The sequence below is a fragment of the Eptatretus burgeri genome, chromosome 18, assembly GCF_056783735.1.
Source record: "Eptatretus burgeri isolate ZD-2024b chromosome 18, Ebu_testis_v1, whole genome shotgun sequence".
In the NCBI taxonomy this organism is placed as follows: domain Eukaryota; kingdom Metazoa; phylum Chordata; class Myxini; order Myxiniformes; family Myxinidae; genus Eptatretus; species Eptatretus burgeri.
This window is the reverse complement of record NC_140978.1, coordinates 44,931,054-44,943,118: the sequence shown is the minus strand read 5'-3', so window position 1 is coordinate 44,943,118 and position 12,065 is coordinate 44,931,054. Positions and strand designations below refer to the sequence as shown.

At 42.0% G+C, this 12,065-nt stretch overlaps 1 protein-coding gene and 1 non-coding gene across 2 annotated transcripts in view; one reads left to right on the top strand and one right to left on the bottom strand.

Moving 5' to 3' along the window:
• The window catches only part of EXOSC8 (exosome component 8), a 23,010-nt gene extending 11,840 nt beyond the window's left edge, over positions 1-11,170 (bottom strand). Inside the window, exons 1-8 of the mRNA XM_085864557.1 lie at positions 11,034-11,170; positions 10,061-10,097; positions 9,821-9,884; positions 9,484-9,557; positions 8,602-8,647; positions 6,063-6,168; positions 5,909-5,954; positions 5,641-5,737 (exon numbers count right to left, since the gene is read on the bottom strand). Coding sequence (XP_085720683.1) covers positions 5,641-5,737; positions 5,909-5,954; positions 6,063-6,168; positions 8,602-8,647; positions 9,484-9,557; positions 9,821-9,884; positions 10,061-10,097; positions 11,034-11,092 — 529 coding nt within the window. The 5' untranslated portion in view covers positions 11,093-11,170. The remainder of the gene's footprint in view (positions 1-5,640; positions 5,738-5,908; positions 5,955-6,062; positions 6,169-8,601; positions 8,648-9,483; positions 9,558-9,820; positions 9,885-10,060; positions 10,098-11,033) is intronic.
• A 789-nt stretch (positions 11,171-11,959) lies between these two features.
• TRNAE-UUC (transfer RNA glutamic acid (anticodon UUC)) lies at positions 11,960-12,031 on the top strand. The gene has a single exon. It is a non-coding gene; the product is annotated as a tRNA-Glu (tRNA).
• The last annotated feature ends 34 nt before the right edge of the window (positions 12,032-12,065 follow it).

Sequence of the window (12,065 nt, the reverse complement as noted above, 5' to 3'; positions counted from 1 at the left end):
ACACTTCGATTTCTAGTGCGGTTATAATATAATATAATTAAAAGGCTGCCATTCAACGATTTAAATCATAACCGTCATACCGAAGAAAAAAAAAAACAGGGAGTCTGGAACACTGATGCTAACCATTACCTTGACGCGTTTCGACTTACGAGTAACGTACAAGTAATGTACGTCGACGTGTGTCAACGATCACATAGCGTGCCTACAACTTATGCCAGCGTATGCGAAATGTGTGTCATACGTCGAGTACGTCGAGAAATTTTCAACATGCTGAAAATTTCTCGACGTACAATGACGTATGCCAGCGTGCTCTTAACGTATACAAAACTTACCCATAACATATTTGACGTGTGCCAGCTTGGTTCGGCAAATTTTTCATACGCCGGCATACGCTGGCTAAAACGTCAAGGTGTGACAGCGGCCTCACACTTCGATGTCTAGTGCGGTTATGATTTGAATCGTCGAGCTGCAGCCTATTAATAGCCTACGCCACATGATCGTCGGCGATACACTGCCGCGCTATGCATAAGTTCGACTATCGTTGGGAATAGGTTGTGAATGCCAACAACACGTTCAGCATTCGTTGGTATAAGTTATCTATATGTGATTTAAACGTTCTGTGTACGTTACTAATACGTTATGCATACGAACAACACGTTATTATACGCCCAAAACTTAAAGAAAACATCAATAGTTCAGCGTACGCCAGCGTTTTACATACATTTTGATACGTTGCCATATACTGGCTAAAACGTCAAGGTGTGACTGAGGCTTGAGAACATAAAATAAAGTATTATTTTCCTGCATTTAGAACATAAAATAAAGGATTATTTTCCTGCATTAAGAACATAAAATAAAGTATTATTTTCTTGCATTAAGAACATAAAATAAAGTATTATTTTCCTGCATTACGAACATAAAATAAAGGATTATTTTCCTGCATTAAGAACATAAAATAAAGTATTATTCTCCTGCATTAAGAACATCAAATAAAGGATTATTCTCCTGCATTAAGAACATAAAATAAAGGATTATAAGCAGTCTTATGCACCAACCACCCTTACACACTGTAGTAGGACAACGTGAAACACAATTTATAAGATCGAGGCTTTATTGATCACTAAACACATCATTGTACATTGCAATGATGGCAACTTATTTTTCACTCCGATACGCATGCCACAATCTCTTATGCTTTTCTTGATATATAGCATGGTTCCTGGAAGTATTATGAAGGGATTTTGTGCTCTACAGTTTTCAAGTATATAATTAAATTTAAATAAAGGTTTAGAGGTTTAAAGGCGTATAAATAAAAAAAATTACAGGTTTAACCGCCATTTACCCAATGTCAACATATATATATATATATATATATATATATATATATATATATATATATATATATATATATATATATATATATATATATATATATATACATATACATATACATATACATATACATATACATATACATATACATATACATATATATATACATATATATATATATATATATATATATATATATATATATATATATATATATATATATACATATACATATATATACATACATATATACATATACATACATACATATATACATATACATACATACATATATACATATACATACATATACATATATATATATATATATATACCTATATATATATATATACACACATATACATATATACATATATATATATATATATATATATATACATACATATATATATATATATATATATATATATATATATATATATATATACATATATATATATATATATATATATATATATATACATACTTATACATATACATATATTGTTACGGTTGTGGAAATTCACAGAACACCGTTCAGGCTTCCCAGAGATCAGTTATGTCGATAAGTGTGTGTTCAGATTAGATTACCCCACCGATGTCGAAAGGGTATTATTCGTGTAACTGGGCTGTGATCTTTGAGTCAGCCATTATTCTTTTGCTATCTTTATTTTGGAACAACCACTACTTCAACAACCACAACCACTACTTCAACAACCACAACCACTACCGCATCTCAACAACCACGCCATCCCCACCATAGAGCAACCACAACATTGCCTCACCTTCATCTCCACAAACGCCGCCATCTTTTCTCCAGCCACGGTGAATCCCATGGACGAGCGGCATCTCCGCCGACAGACGCAGGAGCCGATGATTTATACAACGTCCGCTTTCCACGGCTGATGATTTCTACCACGTCCGCTCTCTCCGCGTTTCGCGACGAGATCGGATCAAAATGCCAAAAGGGGTGGAGCCCGCGGGGGGCGAAAGGTCGAAGGTGAGGGATCAAACTCACCTCCCCGGACCCCATAAAAAGGTGCGCTGGAATGCCAAGTGAGTCAGTTGAGTTCTTGCCTGGAGAGTTTGCCAGGAGTTGTGCCTGGAGTCTTATTGAGTTCTTGCCTGGAGTCTTGTTGAGTTCTTCTTGCCTGGAGAGTTTGCCAGGAGTTCTTGCCGAGTTTCAGTTCTTCTTGCCTGGAGAGTTTGCCAGGAGTTCTTGCCGAGTTTCAGTTCTTCTTGCCTGGAGAGGCTGCCTGGAGTTTTGCCTGGAGTCGGTCTGGGTTCCCCAAGCAGTGAGTTCTTGCCTGGAGAGGTTGCCTGGAGTTTTTCCAAGCAGCGAGTCGAGCTGCAGTCTCTATTGGAGTCGCGGTGCAGTCGGGAGAACACCAGAAGGTTCGAATCCAGTGGAGGGCAGTCAGAGCGCAGCAAAGCCGGCAGTACGGTGCCGAACCGTGGGGCAGTGGGGAAAGCCAGATAGAGGTTGCCAGACAGCGAGTCACCACGAGGGTGGCAGGTAACCAGCACAGTCTCGTGGAGCTCTCGCGGTCTCCACAGCTCCGTGAACTATTAAAGGCCCATGAGGTCCAGTTCTGCCCTTTTCTTTCCTGGGGTTTTTCTTTGTATGAATGTCGTGGCGCCTTGTCCGTCAAGTAATAAACTGTTAAGTGAATGTGTACATAATAATATAACGGTTGTAGTTCTTTGTCTTGCTCGTTCCTACATTGCATAATTGACTACATGATTGCATACGTGTTTGATTGCATATGTGTATGACTGCTTACGTGTGTACAAATAAATGTCATTGTGTGAATGTTCACCTGTTCGTTGTGTCCTTTCCCTCAATTGAGCTGCTGTATTGCGTTCGGGATATTAGCTGGCTTTTAAATAGCCGATAAAGTAATCGGATCCGGCAGGGCTTGGTGATTTCCACCGCTCGGCAAATCGCAAATGGAGCGAGCTGCTTAAGCGGCTCGTTTCCAAGCAGGTCCCGTTGAGGTGTAAATCCCCGGCATTTCTCTCTGCGCGCATACTGAGGTAAATCAACAATTCGGTGATCGGACCCTGTCGCGCGTGGACAGAATAGTTGGCTGATTTACGGTGCGATTAAAAACACACCCGTAGCTGGATTTCGGCGTTCATCCGAAAGCTGCGACTCGGTTTGCCACGTCCGGTGGGCACGCGGCGGCGATTAGTTAAAAGCGTTCGCTCGCACGCTGGAGTGGTGAGAAACCACAACAAAAAAAAAAAAAATATATATATATATATATATATATATACATATATATATACATATACATACATATATATATATATATATATATATATATATATATATATATATACATATACATACATATATATCACCACATGTTACATTAGTTATTTGTCCCTGTTGTTTGTGTCCATTATTACATCCTTAAAAACAGTAACTTTCCTATTTGGAATGCTTTTCAATTGTTTGAGTGTCAGGCAGAGAGAAAAAACAATTTATTTCAGTCCTCTCTGTGCATGTGCGGTAAAATTTTGAATCAAGGTATGGTAGTAAAACAAAAGACTCGTCTTCATATTCATGTTTCAATTCGTGTTCAAAATATAACATTTGATTTAAATAAGTTGTTCCTCGATCATCAACCAAGACAGACAGATGAATGGATAGACATGAACAAATTACTTAATGTTACGATCATTCATACATACCACATAATTGGAAATGTTGGCAAAGTTCATTACTGTGGTAAAGGCAACTTAAAAGGCAAGTTCCGTATACCTCATTCATCGGCACTGCTGGATGCAGCATGGTCCTTAATGGCGAGTGATGGACCGGGTTCATCCGCTTGCCTCGGTGATACGATGATCACCCTCTGGGGACTCACAAAGCAGCTAGCCAGTCGGACATCACTTTGTGCGCACTCATCCACTTCGAGGCAACAAAGCCTGCTTCAAATATGAACACATCGGACTTTAACAAAAATTTGTGCCTTGCTGGGGTCTTATTAAGAACTGAGTACATGAGATAAGTTGCCAACTTGAAGGTCGTGAGTTAAATTCAAAACTACATTGAACCTGTCAAATGCAACTTTGGAGAGTTTTAAAAGCATTGAACCAGGCATGCAGTTGGACATCACTTTGTGCGCACGCTCGTGCAATTAACGGGGCAACAGAGCCTAATTTGAACATGAACACAACCAATTTTGATACCAAGTCGTATCCTAATGGAGTTTTATTTATTTATTTAATTGAGATACACAAGATAAATTGCCGACTTGAAAGTCATGAGTTTATTCTAAAAGCATTGAAACTTGTGGATACAACTGTCGGGAGTTCGAAAATCATGGAGTGTTTCTTTAAAAAACAACATTGTGATGGAATCTTATTAAATGGTATTAGCATTTGAAAAGTAGACAGTAGGAATTAATAAATTGCTCATAAAATTTCCTTCTGTTTTGTGCCGTACACTGGTTTCACCAGTTAAACAATAGATGAGACATATATTTGTCCGTCAAATTTTTCTACCGTCATGCAAGCCCTCCGGGTAACTGGGGCACTCTCTTCGGTGCACGGAGGCAGCAAGCACATAACACCTAACCACACTTTTTGCTTCGCGTACACGGGGTAATAAAAACAAGTTCACACTGAGCACCACTCGACACAAAGTCATGGGATACCATTTCATTCATAATGTATTGTCCTTTTAATATCTCATTGGGCCTCCTCACACCCAAATCACATCCTAGACCCTTAACTCTAAAAATCTTCCAGTTTTTGATAAAGTTAGTTGTAGGTGGGATTTTCATGCACAGTACATCCCCTGGACAATGTTGTGATCAATGGTAGTCTCTAATTGGCATTCCATCAAACACAAACTACTTTGAGGCCCCAGGATTCCTGTTATTTGTACCCTGCCACGCGTTGCCATGATATGACTGCATTGATGAAAAGCTTATACACAGTTTCTTTTGCCTGGTATTCCAAGAAAATTGTGGCTCAACGAACCTTACTGGTGCTTGCCTGTCATGAGGAAATGATTTCCTGAACTCTCATCGCATGAAGGTTTAACGTGACGAGTCATGTCTGCGGCCATCCTAATTATGTATAGTCTGCTGATGAGATACATGATTATGCAAACCAGACAGCCGTGTGGGCAATTCTCACAAGAGGAAAGGGGTACCTCGTGACCTTTGGAGGGAGACATTTTAAATGGAGGAAAGGAACACAACTCAACAGCGTGTACAAAAGAAACTCATTCATTAATCACATTTACCACACCTGGCGCATAATCACCCTCCTGTCCCGATTCCCACTGACCGTTACGCAGCGCAGCGAGCAGAGCGATGGAACACGCGTCCAGCACGTTGCCATCATAGTCAAGGCACTCCAAGTCACAGTAGAGCACCCACACCAACTACCATGAGAACAGCTCTGCATCAACTGTTCTGGAGTATTTTTTTCATTTTTCTCAACAATCATTTTTTTTTAAGTTTTCAACAAATAAATTATCGACCAAACTCAAATGGAATGTTTCAAATGTTTAATACATTTGCTTATGATGAGGGTTGCTGCAGTTTTGGATTACCTTGCCTTTCTGGATGCACAGGTCTTCAAGGGAAACGAGCTCAGAACTGCAAACACACACGAATAACACGGGAATCTCTAAATCTCCATCTTTAAACACTCCGGAGAAGTCATCGTTCAGATTCAGTGGATGGTACGAAAGGCCGAGGCTTCACCTGGTTATAACGTCCGCAAGGAACTGCCCTGCGACTTGAGCCTGCTCACAAGGTGGGCCCGGACGGAACCGCGCTGAACATAATGGTGAGAGATCCACATTGGGAACTGCAGGAAGAGGGAATGAGGGGAGAACAAACATCACCATTTACAGAAGCTGTAAGACGACAGCTACACAAGCTCAGGGTTTGAATGGTAGGCGACACCTGCTGATAAAAACCCTCGTGGCAATGGCTGTAGCATGGTTGAATAGTAACAAACAGGACGGACACGGACACACACATGGCTGCTTGGCTGCATTATTTTGTGGGGGCGCAGGCTTGCTGCTGATGCAATGCCCCCGTTACCAGCACGTTGGTACTCATTTGCCGACCTCAAAAGGATGACAGGCTGAGCAACCTGACCTGATGTTAATTCAACGGACTGACAGGAGCTTGAACTCAAGACCTGAGAATCTTAAACCAAGCTTTCACTTTGAAAACTTACTGTTCCTTTCACTATTAGATTGATAACAGCAATTATAGCAATGCATCACATTTGATAAGTGTGTGTGTGTGTGTGTATGCATGCAAAGTTTCAGGCCACTAAGTTTCATGGTTTTGGAATTATGGACACACACACACACACACACACACACACACACACACACACACACACACACACACACACACACACACACACACACACACACACACACACACACACACACACACACACACACACACACATACACACACACACACACCAAGGCTTCACAGTGTCATCTCTTTTAAAGTCAGGCAAGTGCAATGTCGAAATGAAACCTACTACTACTACTACTACTACTACTACCAACACAGGAAAGTTATTAGTCAGACTTGAGGCCTGCCTCGGAAAAAAAAGAACAGAGCCATGAAATATCATGATATCCCCAAAGCAACCTCCCAAATGGATAAATCGTGTGAAAGGAGGAGGAAACGCAAAGTACAAATCCACTTAAACATCGACAGACACTCGGGGAGTAAAGTTTAATCATATGACACACTCGTTCACACCGACGCGTGTGACAAACAAAGTGCATCAGTGATAGTTTGTACCCCTTATTTATGTACAAGAGTGAGGTGGATGGAAGAAAAAGGTGGAACTGACAGTGGGGTCGTGGGTCAACAACTGTACACAATCAGCAAAAGAATGAACGAACAGGAAAAGAGGAAATGAGGGCAGACTCTCGGACTCTCTGGAAAATCCTCTATTTCTCTTTGCCGATGACTCCACCCTCTGCCGTACCATCTGTCATCCCTCAGACCGGCAAGCAGCAGCTTCTTCGCTCACTGCAGATCTGGATAAAATCACAAACTGGTCCAACACGTGGAACATGTCTTTCAATCCAGACAAATCTCACACTCTCACTATGTCTCTTCGAAAGGACCGTTTACAAAACCCCCCCATCCACTTTCTCAACAATCCTCTGGAAGAAGTCTTTTCTTTCAAGCTTCTGGGTCTCACTATCTGCTATGACCTTTCCTGGGAAAGTCACATTTCCAACCTTGCCTCAAAAGCCAGTCGCCGACTGGGAATCCTCCGTCGTGCAAAGTCCTTCCTCGGCCCTCTTGAGCTCCTGACCACTTACAAAGCTTTTGTCCGTAGCCTGATGGAGTACTGCTCTCCCCTCTGGGCTGGTGCTCCTGCCTCCCACCTTTCTCGACTTCACGCTGTCGAAACCAGGGCTTTTAAGATCATTGGCATCTCCCGCAATGAAGCTGAGTCTTTGGGCCTCTCACTCAATCACCGCAGGTTGGTCGGTGGTCTTTCTGTCTTCTACCGACTCCTCTCCAGCCTTGCGCCCCCTGCTCTCTCTGTGATTTGTCCCAACCACATTTCCACAGGGCGCTCAAGGTCCGCCAACAACCCCCTTCTGGTAAAACTACCAAAATCACGAATCACTGCTCATCTTCACTCTTTCATTCCTCTTTTTTCCGCCTTTGGAATAAACTTCCTCACTCTATTCTTTCCCATTCTTCCCTCCAGGCTTTCAAAACAGCTGTTCACCACCACCTCTTATCTTCCCCCATCCAAATCCTCGATCTTTTCTACCCCCGATAATCCACCCAAGCCCACTTCCTTCAATTCTCCTGCTTTCCTTCCTGAAAGTCCCTTTAATGTCCATCTTCCCCTCGCCATGTTCCCCGTCCCATCCCCATCCCTCTCCCTTCCACAGTTCACCTGTGTCTGTTCCCCAATGTTTTGTCCCTTCCACTCCCGCCGCCCCTCTTGTCTCATGCCTCCTTGCTGTGAGTTGTGTGTTCGCTCTCATATGAGCCTCGACCAAGGTATACAAAAAAAAAAAAAAAAAAAAAAAAAAAAATGAGGGCAGTGAACACTGAATCACCAAGGAAGAGGGTTGCGATAGGAAGGGTTAATGGGGGTAACAAACACAATGGTCAGAATGGGGGAGATGGTGCCATTAAACAGAGTTTTTTCTTTGTTCTGTTTTTAAAGTTCAACAAAGGGCCGGTCATTGCCTCCAGCTCGTGAATGTCCCAACCTGCGAGCTCGACTCACCAACATAGCCCTTTTCTGGACTCTCTGTAGTCGGTGCTGACAGCTCCTGCGAAACGGGAAATGTTAATAAAAAATAAATAAGTAAAGCAATTAAACACCATGTTGAAGAAGTGATATGGAGTGTGGGGGAGGGGGGGCAGTGTTACGTGTACATGTGTATTATAGTAACTGGCTTTCCTAAATTAGTAATAGGTATCCACAAACATCCAACAACTTTACTGAGAGGTCCAGTGAACACAAAGTTCAGGATAATATTTTAATATTCATCATCTCCTATGTCGTCTGTTGTGCCACACCTCTAACACGCGGCGTTCCTGCGTATGATGGAGATTAGAGATGATGCAAGCCTCATTTTCTCAAGCTTGAGCTGAGAAAAACGTTCAAACAAATGGAGCCCAAGCTAGTGTTTCTTCTCGGTAAATCGTTTCCCAGGAATTCCTGGAAAATTGTGGGAAACCGATTCAGGATTTGTGCCTTTTCCATGGTTTTTTTTTGGGGGGGTGGGGGGGTTGGACTCCAATCACCTCTAGTGGTAAGTGTAGACGTGCTTGTGCAGTGTGTTCTGTGCACTTCCTTTCCCAACACAAAGGAAACACTCATGAACTTGGACTTTATGGCCTTCAAAGAGCCATCCCACAACCGAGTTGACCAAGTAAGAGATGTGTGCAATGGTAAAAGATAGCTTCATACAAAGTTACATGATTGGATGGAAAATGTACCCCGGTGTTCCAAAACATTAGTGTCTCGCTCGACCGATTCACAAATACAAAACAAAAATGGTTTCAACAACATATTTACCGCAAAAACATCATGTTGATTGCGGTGATTTTGGAAAGCCACGAAGGTCAGGTGGTGGTTAAAGGGTAAAATGCATTCACTCACCCCTTTTACACCGCACACAACAGTTGTGTTCCCTATTTTCACCAACGCTGAACCATCCGCCGAGGTTATGGAGCCTGAGGAGGGATTGGGGTTCAAAGGATGAGGAATAATGGCTTTTCCATGGAGGTCTACGTCCTTAACGCAGTCAAGTGCGACAATAACCGCAGAATATGCAATTTTCTTCCTCTTATTCTTGTGTACTGCAAACACTTGCTGAAGTTCAAACCCGAATTAGATAGTAGAGCAATGGCACAGTGTGGTCAGGTGGGTTCGTTGAAACCAAATGTAACGATGAGATGGAGGTTGGTTGGATGTGCTCAATGTGTGATGAACTCACCGATGTTCAGAGTGGTTATTCTGACCTCACCGAGTTCTCGACCATCGGGACGACAATTCTCTTTCTGAAAAGGGATGTTTGCGGAAGAGACCCAAGAGTGTATGAAGTAGTCATAATAAAAACACCTTCCGGAATGTGGTAGGGATGTCGGACAGGTGCGAAGGGTGCAGGAACGTTTATTCTTTGGAATTGTACTCAATATCATGATCAAGGAGAGAAACTCAAGATGATGCGACTTACCAAGAAACGCCGGTAGTACGCCACAGGTTCTGCAGCCCTGCAAACGATGACGTCAAACAATTAACGAGCAAAAAATTAACCACCAGTCGTTCTGTCGTGTCGTTTCCATGGACGAGTCATTCTGTGACCGACGGGACATCCGAAAGGTACGCACGCTCACCTGCGAGCCGTCAGGCCCGCGTTTGAATCTCGACCCAGCTATAAACCACCATGCTGGTGTTTCACAGGGAGGACGATTCATCAATGTGGGTGCCGTCCCTCGGACGGACCTGAAACCCCAGGTGTCCCCACGCACCAGATCCAAGATTGTGGATTTTCTTCCCATTGCTCGTCCACCCTGCTTCTGAAGACCTTACAGATCAGATCAAATCACCACAACAGATTCTGCCAGTTTGTTCGAAAACAAGACCGACCACCCGTCCTGAAGCTCACCTGGATCAGGAACAACAGTCACTCAAATCCCCCGCAGACCTTCTTCGACCCTGAATTTTTTTAATGCCGTCAACAAACTCTGGCACATCAAGGACGAAGTAGGTTGTGGTCAAGTTTCATTGAAATTGTGTGTGCAGTTACAGAGAAGAGAGAAAATACCTATTTTATTTTATTTATTTAATTATTTGGGGGGGGGTTAAACCCCGCCCCGTAGACCCCCAAAATGAGCGCAGATTGTGATGCGGTCAACACACCATCGTTAAGCATCAGATTATAAAGCTTGTGGCCAAGATTCATCAAAGTCGTGCGTTTGGTTCGAGCGATAACGAATCAAGTGTTTACGGACGGACTCACTCACTCACATTTGGTCCAGGTGATTTAATAATTAATAACTGCCGATACAATTAATAACCGTCCGGAGGATGAAGAGGTTTTCTCGGACGATGCGGCACACGAGTGTCAGAGTTCCCCCTTAAAAGTTCCCAAACCTCATGATCACGGAAACGCGGTGAGGAAGGGAACGCACGGCCAACACACTCACTTGAAAGCTTCCGCCATTGATGATCCGCGTGCTCGTGCTGAACTCGATGATGACCACATGTTGTTGTTGTTGTTTTGTTGTTGTTGTTGTTGTTTTTTTGTTTTTTTTTCTTTCTTCTTCTTCTTCTTCTTCTTCTTCTTCGTCCCCCACCCCTTTTACCACCACAGTTTGCGATCCTGGAGGCGCGAGAAAACACTCAAATATTGGGAAAAAAACATGATTGTATATCTTATATAAAAGCTTTAAACGTTCATGTTTGAAAAGAGGAATCGGTGAAACACACGAACATCACTTGGTGTGCACACAGGACAGGACACACACACCTCACGATCGGTTGGTGAAAACAATTCAGAAAAAAAAAAAAATTCCGACGATAAATAAAATACGATTGACTGAAATATACATATATATACATATATATATATATACATATATATACATATATATATATACATATATTATAAACATATAAATTAATTTAACTTATTTTTTATAGAAAGTGTTCGATGCTTCCCGACATTAAATCAGGACGGAGAGGAGACGTGCCGTGTTTTTCAGTATTTTCCAAAAGGCAATTTCGACACAGAAACCAACAATCCCAGTCAGGTGCTCGGGGAAAATTATTTATTTTTTTTAATGTCACGTGATGCCGGCTATCATAGTGCAGGCTTGCATCGGGCGAAAGGCCTCCTCTTGCGCTGAAGTGTGAGGGAACACAATATATACTGTATAAATATACTGTATATATATATACTGTATATATATATATATATATATATATATATATATATATATATATATATATATATATATATATATCACGACATACAGTACAATCCACATGTATTATAATGAGAATCATCACCTGTAATTTATTTCTGTGGAGAACTACTAGAGAACACCTTGGTGCTCCTATTAACCAGCGATCCCACATGGTCTAGTGGTTAGGATTCCTGGTTTTCACCCAGGCGGCCCGGGTTCGATTCCCGGTGTGGGAAAGCGATTTTTATTTTTATTTTTTATTTTAAACCC